This window comes from Hemitrygon akajei, chromosome 6 (assembly GCF_048418815.1).
Source record: "Hemitrygon akajei chromosome 6, sHemAka1.3, whole genome shotgun sequence".
Lineage (NCBI taxonomy): Eukaryota > Metazoa > Chordata > Chondrichthyes > Myliobatiformes > Dasyatidae > Hemitrygon > Hemitrygon akajei.
The window spans coordinates 114,431,148-114,443,521 of NC_133129.1; the positions used below are offsets into that span (position 1 = coordinate 114,431,148).

General features: G+C 47.0%; 1 protein-coding gene across 1 annotated transcript in view; it reads right to left on the reverse strand.

Annotated features, from left to right (window-relative positions):
* Nucleotides 1–12,374, reverse strand: part of LOC140729837 (mucin-6-like) — a 432,642-nt gene that overhangs the window by 75,534 nt on the left and 344,734 nt on the right. Inside the window, exons 25-26 of the mRNA XM_073050050.1 lie at nt 7,901–7,927; nt 3,535–3,564 (exon numbers count right to left, since the gene is read on the reverse strand). Coding sequence (XP_072906151.1) covers nt 3,535–3,564; nt 7,901–7,927 — 57 coding nt within the window. The remainder of the gene's footprint in view (nt 1–3,534; nt 3,565–7,900; nt 7,928–12,374) is intronic.

A 12,374-nucleotide genomic window follows, 5' to 3' on the forward strand; every position in this document is an offset into this window, starting at 1 on the left:
CAAACAGAAAAAATTCCCTTTATTCCCACTCATTCCCTCCTGTCAGTTAGCCTTTATCCATGCTAGAATCTTTCCCTGTAAAACCATGGGTTTGTAGCTTGTTAAACAGCCTCATATGTGGCACCTTGTCAAAGGCCTTCTCAAAATCCAAGTACACAATATCAACTGATTCTTCTTCGTCTATCCTGCTAGTTATTTCTTGAAAGAATTCCAACAGATTCGTCAGGCAAGACTTTCCCTTGAGGAAACCATGCTGACTATAGTCTATTTTGTCATGTGAATCCAAGTACCCTCAAAATCACATCATTAACAATTGACTCCAGCATCTTCCCAACCACTGAGGTCAGACTAACTGGCCTATGATTTCCTTTCTTCTGCCTCTCTCCCTTCTTGAAGAGTGGAGTGACATTTGCAATTTTCCAGCCTTCTTGAACAATTTCATAATCTAGTGATTCTTGAAAGATCATTACTAATGCCCCCACCATCTCTTCAGCCCCTCTTTCAGAACCCTGGGGTGTACACCATCTGGTCTAGGTGACTTATCTACCTCCAGACCTTTCATTTTCCCAAGCACCTTCTCTCTAGTAATGGTAACTTCACACACTACATGACCCCTGACACTTGGAACTTCCACCATCCTGCTAGTGCCTTCCATAATGAAGACTGATGTAAAATACATATTCAGTTCATTAGCCATTTCCTTGTCCCCTATTACTACCTCTTCAGCATTGTTTTTGATTTTGTCCATCTTTTATGTTGCAACTCATTCTGTTGACTTCAATTTTTCCCTATCATCGGCCTCTCCTTGCTTGGAGTGTCACTACACATTGCCTGTGTTTGTAAACCAACTTCCTAATCTTCAGCATTTTAACTCTGGTTCCCATTCCCTGCCAAATCTGTTTAAACCCAGCTGAACAACTCAAGCCAACCTTCCCACAAGGATATTGGGGCTCCTCTAGTTCAGATGCAACTGCTCCCTTTTATAACAGGTCTTTCCTTCCCCATAAGATATCCCAACGATCCAGAAATCTGAATCTCTGCCCCTGAACCAGTTCCTCAGCCACGCATTCACCTGCCAATTCATCCTATTCTAACCCACACTGACATGTGGCACAGGCAGTAATCCAGAAATTATCACCCTGGAGGTCCTGTTTCTCAACTTTCTACCTGGCTCCCTAAAATCTCTCTTCAGGACCTACTGATCTGTCTACCTATGTTATTGGTGCCAATATCCACCAAGATTTCTCGCTGCTCACCCTCGCCCTCTCATCAATATTGCATGCTTGTTCACCTTTCTGCTCTATTGAGCCACAGCAGATGGAATACATTGTTGGGAAATGTAAGACAATGCATTTTGGTAAAAGGTACAGAAGTGCAGACTATTATCTAAATGGGGAGAAGGTGCAAACATCAGAGGTGCAGAGGGACTTAGAAGTCCTCGTGCAAGACTCCCAGAAGGTTAATTCACAGGTTGGTCTGTGGTAAAGAAGGCAAATGCAATGTTGGCATTAATTTCAAGAAGAATAGAATATAAAAGCAAGGAGGTAATACCAAGTCTTTATAAGACAGTTGTCAAGGTTGCACTTGGAGTATTGTCAACAGTTTTGGGCCTATTTCTCAGAAAGGATGTGTTGTCATTGGAGAGAGTCCAGTGAAGGTTCATTAGGATGGCTCCTGGAGAAGCATCCTGAAGAAGTTAACATTTTAGGTGTGTTTGGCAGCTTTGGGTCAGTACTCACTGGAACTTAGAAGAATGCGTGGGGACCTCATTGAAACCTACCGAATGTTCAAATTACTAGATAAGGTGGATGTGGAGAGGATGTTTCCTTTTGTGAGGAAACCCAGAACTTGAGGGTATAACCTCAAAATTTAGGAATGACTTTTAGAATAGCAGTAAGGAGGACATATTTTTAGCCAAATAGTAGTGAATCTGTGGAATGCTCTGTCACAGTCTGTGGTGGAGGCCAAGTCTTTGGGCATGTTTAATGTGAAAATTGATATTTTCCTGATTGGTCAGGGCATCAAAGGATATGGCAAGAAGGTAGGTATAAGGGGTTGTGTGGGATCTGGGATCAGCCATGATGGAATGGCGGAGCACACTCGATGGGCTGAATGGCCTAATACTGCTCCCATGTCTTGTGGTCCTATGGAAAACTTCAAGAGAGATTTGGGAACCTTGAGACAGACTTGGAACTTTGAGACAGGGAGAACATTGAAAAAATCTCAGAATCATTGAAATAACCTCAGAAACACTGAATAGACCTTTGGAACCTGAGAAACCAAGAAGGCCATAGGAAATCTCAACAACCCAAAGAACCTTGAGGACTTTGAGAATCTTGAGGATCTTGATGACCTTGATGAATTGGATCGCTTAGACCAGGGGAAAGTTTGGAGACCTGAATAAAGCCTGGAAGTGCAGAAAAAGTCTTGAGAACTGGAAAAAGCCTTGAATATAGACTAGAGAAGCTCAGAGCACTGTCTTGAGAAACTCAGTAGGTAGACAAGAGACACGCGGAACATAAACTTGGAATGTGGCCTTGAGAAACTCAGAATGTAGATATGGAACATGAACTTGAGAAACTTGGATTGTAGGCAAAGAATATGGCCTTGAGAATTGGTGACATTCTCATCTAAAGCTGACTGATGTGAAAACACAGCTGTTCAACCTCCACTGTATCCATTACATGACATGATGTATTTTTATCATGATGTATGCTGGAAAAGTTGGAGTGTGGAGGAAAGACAGACTCCAATGTAGAGACAGCAACCACTATATTCATAAGAATTCCAACAGAACATCCGTGGCTTTGCTAGGCAACTCTACAAGACCTAACATTCTCAAAACTTGGACTCCATGATTAGCACTAATTGGGCATCCCACTTAAATAACAGAAGTAACACAGAATTTCTGAGGCTATCAAAATAAACTTAAGTTTAAACAGAAAACACCAGGTGACCACATTACAAAGAGTGAGTTGCTTGAGAAAAACACAAAGAGATCTCAACGAACATTGACTCTCATTAAACTGCTATTAACAATTTCAGGAACTCAAAATATCTGGAGCCCAACACTCTCCAACTCCCCATAAAGGACCAAAGAGCTCATTACGGAACCATAGCAACTCCTGTCTGAGGAATGACCTGGATCGACTCCAATTTGCCTACTGTCATAACAGATCAACAACAGATACCATTTCACTGGCTCTCCACTTAGTTCTGGATTGTCTGGACAGAGAAGATACATACATCAGGATGTTCTTCATTGTCTACAGCTCTGTATTCAATATTTCCATCTTTTAGGGTGCACAAGGACCCCCAAATCCCTTTGCATGTCAGATTTTTGGATTTTCTCCCTATTTAGAAAATAGTCCGAACATTTATTTCTACTATAAAAGTGCATGTCCATGCATTTTCCAACATTGTATTTCATTTGCCACTTTCTTGCCCATTCTAAAAACACAAAATATGTTCGTATGGTAGATGCTGTGATTATTAAATGTGACCACATTCCTGTAATTTTCATAGACTTCATACCTGATGTTGTGGTTGGAGTTGGCGTCAATCCTGGATCAAAAAGAGAAGAAGAAACAGTAAGTTCAATCAGTTCAATTCCATCAATGTCTGGTGAAGATACATGCAGTCACTTTCATGGTTCATGCAAAATGCTTCAATATGTGTTCCTGATGTGGTTGTTAATGGGATCGAGAATGTTGGTGTTGTGGCTGGAAACCAAATTGTTGACTTAGTTGAGGAAGATACTGAGCAATTCCATCCGTGTTCAGCAGGAGGTTCACAGAGAATTTGGACAAAGAACTCATTTTGTATCTGTTGCTGAAGTTTGTGTCAGTGTGAAGTGAACAATCTCATCACAGTGTGATTGATCGTAGAATGCCTTTTCCCATGTAACCTTCTCGGTCTGTATGGTCACCACACTGAGGATATGTTAAAATGCACAGTAACTGTTTGGGTGTGAAAGGGAATATGACAAGTAAAATGGTTGGTGGAGATGCTTACACAATTTCAAACTGATTCTATGACTGACTGATTCTCTTTCAAGGAGAGTTTTACAACTTGTTCTCAGTGCTATTTTTTGATTTGTAGTTTGTCTTCCTCTGCATTTTAGTTTGTCAGTGGTAGTTTTTGTACCTGTATGTTCTTTTTGTAGACTATGTTGTACCTTTTTATTTTTCATGTAAATGCATACAAGAAAACATATCCCAGGACCGTATATAGTAACATCTACAAGATGTACTTTGATAATAAACTTACTTTGAACTTTGATCTTAAATGAGTAAGAGTTTAAACCTGTTATTGAAGTTCCAGTTGATGTTGACCCTGGAAAAGTGAGAATTTAAATGTAATGCCCAGGTGAAGATTTCTACTGCTATACAGTACTGTGAGGTGGTTTGTATTCTGTAAAAGCAATGTGCCATGCTGGAAAGTGTGTTTTGGCTTCCACTCATATAAAGACCCATGTTGTCTGACTTAGGAACGTGAGTCAGTTGTTTATGACTGTGGGATGTGAGAGAAGGTTCTAGAGATCTGTGGGGAAGAGTTTTCTGAAGGATAGTAGTCTGGTTTGGGGTCTTGTGGGGGAGAGCTACGGAACGGAGCACAAGGGAAGATGCTGTGGAATACCGTTGGAAGTGGATTCCTCATTGCAAGAAGTACTTTGTGCAGATGATTGGCTCCAAGGAAGAAGGGCCAATTCGCCTGAGAGAGCCAGTTTGTTTGAAATGGTCATCGAGGGGAGTTTGGAATGTTCCGGATACAGTCTGTGGGTCCAGCCTGTGAGAAGGACATACTCTTCCAACTACTCATGAATGAGTGTCAATGTTATGTCCAATATTCGACAGGTTTAACTATAATAGACCTTTTTATTTTTCTTTAAATGTTCTGTAATTGTTTGTTGAAGTTAGCAACTTAGTAAATATACTTTCTTTATAATTTAATGCTGGTGTCTTAAAATCCAGGGATTAAGACGAAGGACCGAACTGTATGCCTCCCCCGTACCGGGCTCATGAAGAGGAGACTCGGAGGGAGGTCCTGGGAACCAAGCATTGTGCCTTCCCAGGGAGCCCCGATGGAGCGAACGTACCCAGGCTCCCCAACCCGGGGGACATGGCAGAGCGGACCACTCGGCCCAGTGGCGACTCGCACCGGGGAACCCAAGACGCCGTAGCCACGGGCGGATAGGCACCAAGGCAGACGCCGCCGGAGTAAGAGGAAGATCAAAGGGCCTCAGACGATTTGCGCCTCAAGTTCCACCCTGAAGCTCCGCAGGTAGAACGATACCAGCTGTCTGGAGCCTTACCCGGCACAAGTCAAACTTGCTGCATGGCACAATGGGTGGAGCCCTACCGAGACAGCAGTGCAGCTTGCCCTGGCACTGGAGGGAGATGCCCTGTGGGCCCTCCTCGACCTAACGCCGGTGGAGCTGCATGACTACAGGGCGCTCGTAGTCGCGCTGGAGCGGCATTTCGAACAGAGGCCATTGGCGGAAACAATGAGGGAAGAGCTGTGCAGCAGACGGCGCCGTATGGGAGAAAGCCTGGGGGCATTGGCAGCTCTGTGCATGGTGAGGCTACCCCTGGTTCCCTCCCGCGGTCCAGGAAGAACTTGTCCACCGTGCCTTTCTAAAGACGCTGGAGCGCCTTCAGCGGCATGTTCACTTGACATCGCCATCATCGCTGGATGAGGCGGAGAGGACAGCAGCAATTTTAGCCCCCAAGGAGTTCTAGCATCGACCCGCACCAGTGAGCCTGGGCCTGTGGCATCCAGGCGGAGGAGGAAACTGACAAGGAGGAGCCCGTGAGCCAGGCCTGACCCTGCCGCGGCCACGAAATGATCCCTGCTACTGGTGCGGGGAGGGAGGCCATTTGGCCTGGGACTGCCCCGCACCGGCACCACGCCACAGCCAGACGCAACCATCGGGATTCGCCGAGCGGGCAGCACCGCCTGAATCCCTCCATTGTCGCCCCTCTGGGTGGACCGTTTGGGGAAAACAAGGCTTATATGTGGACTGCGTGGTGGAGGGCATCAGATGCCGGGCGTTGGTGGACAACCATCTCGGAGTGGTCAACCATCACTCATCCATCCCGGTATCCACCCCAACACAGACCAGCCTGGGTGGACAACGACGGCGGTCCAGCTGACTATGGTCACCGGTGACTGTGCAGCGACAAAACATGGTGGAGCACGAGGTGTGGTTCACTGATATTTGAGAGTCCTGCACCCTTGGCTTGGACCTGGTGTCCCGCTGGGGGCCCGTGTGGACCTCGGTGCTGACCTCGTGGCTCTCCAGCAGAGCAGCTCCGGGAAGTGGCCCCAGCATGGGCAGCAACCACCACCGTTTACACGGTGGGCATGGCAGTGCAGCACACCTGGCAGTGGCCCAACGCAACACCGCTGAATCAGGAGCAAGCGACGGTGACGGCCCTTCAGGGGATAGCCGGTGACCACCTCCCCATCATGGACCCGCTGCTGCACAGCGAACAGGTGAGCAATCCTGTGCTGGCCCGGGTGAGGGTATGGCTGAATGTGGGACGCCGGCCGGTCGGAGTGGACAGAGGTCTCTGCCCTGGACCCAGAGACCAAAGCACTCACCTCCAGCAGCTGGCGGTCCCCCGGGGGCTCCGTGTCACGGTGCTGCGGTCGGTGACGGGCTGGTGGGAGCCGGCCATCTCGGAGTTGGCAAAGACGTTGGGCATGCTGCATGAACGCGTCTACTGGCCTGGGTACAGGCAGGATGTGGAGCTGTTCGTGCACCACTGTGACATTTGCAAGTCACAGAAGGGATTGGGCCACCGGTCTAGGGTCCCAATGCAGCATTACATGGTGGGGGCTCCAGTATAGGTATATTGCCCCTCCCTAAAGAAGGGACTATCCTCAGGCTTGGAAGCCGCTGGAAGAGGTTGGGAGAGGTGGTGTATCAGGTGCGGTGGCCTGAGCGGCAGAAGGCAGTCATATTGCACTGGGACCGGCGGGCACCATGTCAGCCTTTGGCTACCACTAACTCAGCGAAGTTGAAGGAAGAAGTGACACACCGGGTGCCCTGCCTCTTGCCTTACACAAACAGGCGGCATTGTTGATGCCCGCTGGGACTTCTGGAATTTTGTGATGGACTCTGGGGTTGCCGAGGATGGCTGAACCCTCAGGTGGGGGCAGTGTGAAGCTCCTGAGGGTGTGGCTGATAGTCTACACCTGCATTTCTAATGACTAACACTGTTTATTGTTCTTGTGTTAAAATGCTTTTGTAGGATTATGGTGGGAAGTTCCAGTTCATTTATTGTTACGTTTTAACTTGGGTTATACAGTTACTTACTTGTGTATTTGTGGGTCACCCTGACTGTAACGAAGGTGTGTGATGGTCACCCCCCCAACCCCCGGGTCTGGTTGGATTCACTCTCCAGGTAAGGCTGCCCGGTCTGTTTTGTGTCTATCACAATAAAACAGATGTGGAGTTCAAAGAGCTTCCTCATCTGCTGCAATACTTGCTTTATAATTTTATGCTGGTGTCCAATATGTCATTTCTGGGCTACTGATAACTGAGTATGGGTAGTATTTACACTACATTCGCACAAATTGAGGTTTCTTTGATTGGAACAGCACAACCTTCCTGTTTAATTGTTGCTCTAAACCACAACGACCCCAGATGTATATTGTTTATATAAGTTGCCTTCACACCGCAGAGTCACGTGGCTGTAAGCAGAGTTAGTTAACAAGCCAAGTCTGTATTCAAACCCAGTGTGTTACAGAAACCACTGTGGGCTTCTTGCAAGTTTCTTCTTTTCATGTGGAATGCAATTTTTTCCCAGCTAATCAAGAGTGAGAAGTACCGTATATGTTTTTGAAAACTCTTTTCCCTAGGTTTATGGACAGCAGCTTGTTCAGTTCTTACCTGTTGAAGTTGTGATTGATGTTGGTGCTGGAAGGAACACAGTAGATGGTGTAAATAGACAGAATAGAAAATCACTCCATCATCTCTCAGTTCACAGAGGCAAGGCTTGTGACCATTATCGATGAATTACACATTTTCTGCTTAAAAAGTCCTTTCATTTCATGGAGTAAATTTCCCATCTTTCATGGTAGCTTTCAGTCGTCATTGAGATGGGACTGTGGGTGGACAGATTCCTCCTTGAAAAGCACAATGCAAGCTGAGCAGTTTGTCTTACTTGGAAGAGATTTCTAATCTGATTAACTTTTCCTCTACCAAATTTGAATTCCTGTTAATATTTCAAGATCAACAAGATTACCGTGTATGGAAAGCCACTGATTGGACCAGTCACAGCAATGAGGTATCTCACAGGCTGGCAGCACTTGTTGAGAATTACTGCAGGGACAAGTAGGGTGGCCATTATTGGGAATAGGCCAGTGGTGAGAGCAGGCTTTGGCTCAGTGGAGGCTTCAGCTCGAAAGAGGCATTGGCTCTGGGTATGCTTCCGTGGTGCAAAAGGGGATGAGGAAGGTGAGGAGAGCAATTGTGATTGTGGAGCCAATTGTCAGGGAACAGGCAGAGGTTCTGTAGATGTGAACAGGGCACCCAAATGGTATGTTCCTTCCCAGGTGCCAGGGTCAGGGACATCTCAGATTGCGTCCACAGCATTTTGGAGAGGAAGGGAGAGCAGTCAGATGTCTTAGGACATATTGGTACCAATGATGTAGGAAGTCAGAACAAAGGGTCCTGAAAAAAAGAGAGCTAGGTAGAAAGTTGAGAAGCAGGACCTCCCAGGTAGTAATTTCTGGATTGCTGTTTGTGCCACATGCCAGTGAGGGTAGATACAGGATGATTTGTATATTATGTGGCTTAATATGTCGCTGAAGAACTGGTGCAGGGGGCAGGGCTTCAGGGATTCTTGGATCATTGGAATCTCTTCTGGGGAGGTCTGACCTGTTCAAAAGTGACAGATTACACCTGAATCCAAAGGGGAATAATTCTCATGGGCAGGTTTGTTAGAGCTGTTGGGGAAGGTTTAAACTAATTTGGCAGGTGGATGGGAACCAGAGTGAAGGGGACTCAGGATAGGACAGATGGTAAAAAGCGAAAATAACGTGCAGTCACACTGTCAGTAGAGTAGGCAGATGAAAGGACAAATTACAGCCAGCAGGGTGAGTATCAGCATTTTAGGGATGCAGAATCAAAAAGGGTAGCAAATACAGCACTCATTTATATCTCAGTGCTTGCGAGTGTGGATGAACTTGTTGCACTTTTACAGAATATCAGGTGTGATGGTATGGCCATCACTGAATAATGGCTGAAGGAAGGTTGTAGTTGCAAGCTAAATGTCCAAGGTTACATGTTGTATTGGAGGGATAGGAAGGTTGGCAGAGTGGGTGGTGTAGCCTTGCTGGTAAAGATGACATCAAATCAGTAGAAAGATGTGACATAGGATCGGAAGGTGTGGGTTGAGTTAAGACACTGCAAGAGCAAAAGGACCCCAATGGCAGTTATATACAGTCCTCTCAACAGTAGCTGGGACGTGGACCCCAAATTCCTCATCTCCTTCTACCTTAGGCCATCAACTTATCAATCACCCCTGCTGTGGACACTTTCTGCAGGTCCAAGATCCCTATGCTCTATGACTGCTGGACTAAGTGTGTAAATGTAGGAGGGGGACTATGTTGAAAAATAAATGTGCTAGGTTTTCTAAAATTAACTCCTACCTTAGGCCACAAACTTATCAATCACCCCTCATATGATATTATGGTCATTACAGAGACTTGGATGACTCAGGGACAGGAATGGCTGCTGAGTGTGGTGGGCCCACTCAGCAGCAAACTCAGATGTTTCAAAAAGGACAGGGAGGGAGGCAAATGAGGTGAGGGAGTGGCACTGCTAATCAGGGATAGTATCATGGCTGCTGAAAAGGAGGATGTTATGGAGGTTTTGCCTACTGAGTTAATGTGGGTGGAAGTCAGAAACAGGAAGGGGGCAATAACTCTGCCAGGTGTTTTTTATAGACCCCCAATAGTAACATTGCGGAGCAGATGAGAAGGCAGATTCTGGAATGGTGCAATAATAACAGGGTTGTTTTGATGGGTGATTTTAACTTTCCTAATACCAATTGGCATCTCCTTAGAGCAAGTTGTTTGGATGGGGTGGAGCTTGTTAGGTGTTCAGGAAGGTTTCCTGACGCAATATGTAGATAAGCCAACCAGAGGAGAGGCTATACTTGATCTGGTATTGGGAAATGAACCTGGTCAGGTGCCAGCTTTCTTGGTGGGAGAGCATTTTGGACATAGTGACTACAACACTATCTCCTTCACCTTAGAGCTGGAGAAGGATAGAAACAGACAATTTGGGAATACATTTAATTGGGGTTGGGGAAAATATGCTATTAGGCAGGAACTTGGGAACATAAATTGGGAGCAGATGTTCTCAGGGAAATGCACAGCAGAAATGTAGTAAATGTTCAGGGAACAGTTGCATAGTGTTCTGCTGTCAGGAGGGGCCGGATGGACCCAAACGCAGGACGCAGACACTGAAGTACTAGGGAGAGGGCAGGATGGGGATGCCATGGCATTTAAGGGTAGAGCTGGGGTTCAGGTAGATAGAGTGTCAGGCAGGCAGAGCGGAGCAGGCTCCCGAAGTTCGAGTTCAGGTAGACAGGCTCCCGGGGTTCAGGCAGGCTAGATAAGCTGGCAGAGAGCCCTCCCTGGGTGGGCCGCATATATCCTGGGTAGGGCCGCTTCCCAGGTGAAAACACCGGAGGCCTGGGCATGACGCGGACCCCTAGGCCGGTGCGGGGCACTATCCCAGGGTTCAGGCAGAAGAGGAGGACGGGGCAGAACCACTGCCAGGCAGCGGTAGGTCGGCCGGACCTGCCCGACGGAGGCAAGGGTTAGGAGCGGGCATAGGTCCAGGGTGATCAACACAACAGTCATGATAACGGGAAAATCGGAAAACGGCCGGCCGACAGCGCGACCACGTGAACAAAACAAACGAGCAGAGAAGCGGGACCAGCGCATGGGAAGAAAGGTGGGGGAGCGGACCAACCTGGTAGTACTGGCACGGGGCAGAGAAGCATGATGAAGAGAAGATCTGAGCCCAGGCGGGATCACAGAGTGCCGGGAAGAGTTCGGAGCCGGCGGAGAAACGGGAAACAGAACAAAACGACCACCCGCCTGGTCCCAGTCCCAAGGCCCCTTATAAACACCTGCAGCTCAATGAGTTACAGGTGTGCCTCCTTGAACCAGGAGGGTCCTAACTAGATCACGGGTGACAGGAGGGACAACTGCAGGACCTGGAGTCTGGAGCCCTTGGACCGGATCAAAACCCAGAACGCGGTTCCGGACCGGACCCTGACATCTGCATAGGTATGTTCCATTGAGACGGAAAGGGTGGTAGGGTAAAAGAACCATGGTGTACATAGGATGTAGAAAATCTAGTTATGAAGAAAAGCTTAAGAAAGGTTCAAGAAAATAGGTATTGTTTGAATGAAATTAGATGAGCTAGAAGGGGGCATGAGAAGGCCTTGGTGAGCAGGATTAAGGAAAACCCTAAGGCATTCTGTAAGTATGTGAAGAGGGTGAGCCGTGTGTCAACAGGACCAATCAGGAGCAGGAATGGAAAAATTTGCATGGAGTCTGAGGAGGTATTGAAGGTACTTAATGCTTCAGTATTCACCAGTGAAAAGGACCTTGGCAATTATGGGGATGACTTACAGCGAACGGATACGCTTTAAGAAAGAGGATGTGCTGGAGCTTTTGAAAGGTATTAAGTTGGATAAGTCACCAGGTCCAGACAAGATATGTTCCAGGCTACTGGGAAGCGAGGAAGGCGATTGCTGAGCCTCGGGTGATGATCTTTGCATTTTCAATATGGAGGGGAAAAGTTCCAGAGGATTGGAAGGGTACAAATGTTGTTCCCTTGTTCAAGAAAAGGAGTAGTGATAACCCATGAAATTATAGATCAGTGAGTCTTACTCCAGTGGTGAGCAAGTTGTTGGATAAGATCCTGAGAGGCAGGATTTATGACCATTTGGAGAGACATAATTTGATTAGGTGCGTGGCCAAGTGGTTCAGGTGTTGGACTAACAACCTGAAGGTCATGAGTTGGAGCCCCAGCCGAGGCAATGTGTTGTTTCCTTGAGCAGGGCATTTAACCATACATTGCTCCAGTCCACCCAGCTGAAATGGGTACTGCCAAAATGCTGGGGGTTAACCTCGCGATAGACTGGCATCCTATCGGGGGGGGGGGGGGGGAGAGAGAGTCTTGTACTCTCAGTCGCTTCACACCATGGAAACCGGCCTGATTAAGCTCAGGACAGACTTTAACTAATTTTTTAAAACTTAAATCTGATTAGGGATAGTTAGCATGACTTTGTCAAGGGTAGGTTGTGCCATATGAACCTGATTGAACCCTTTTGAGAATG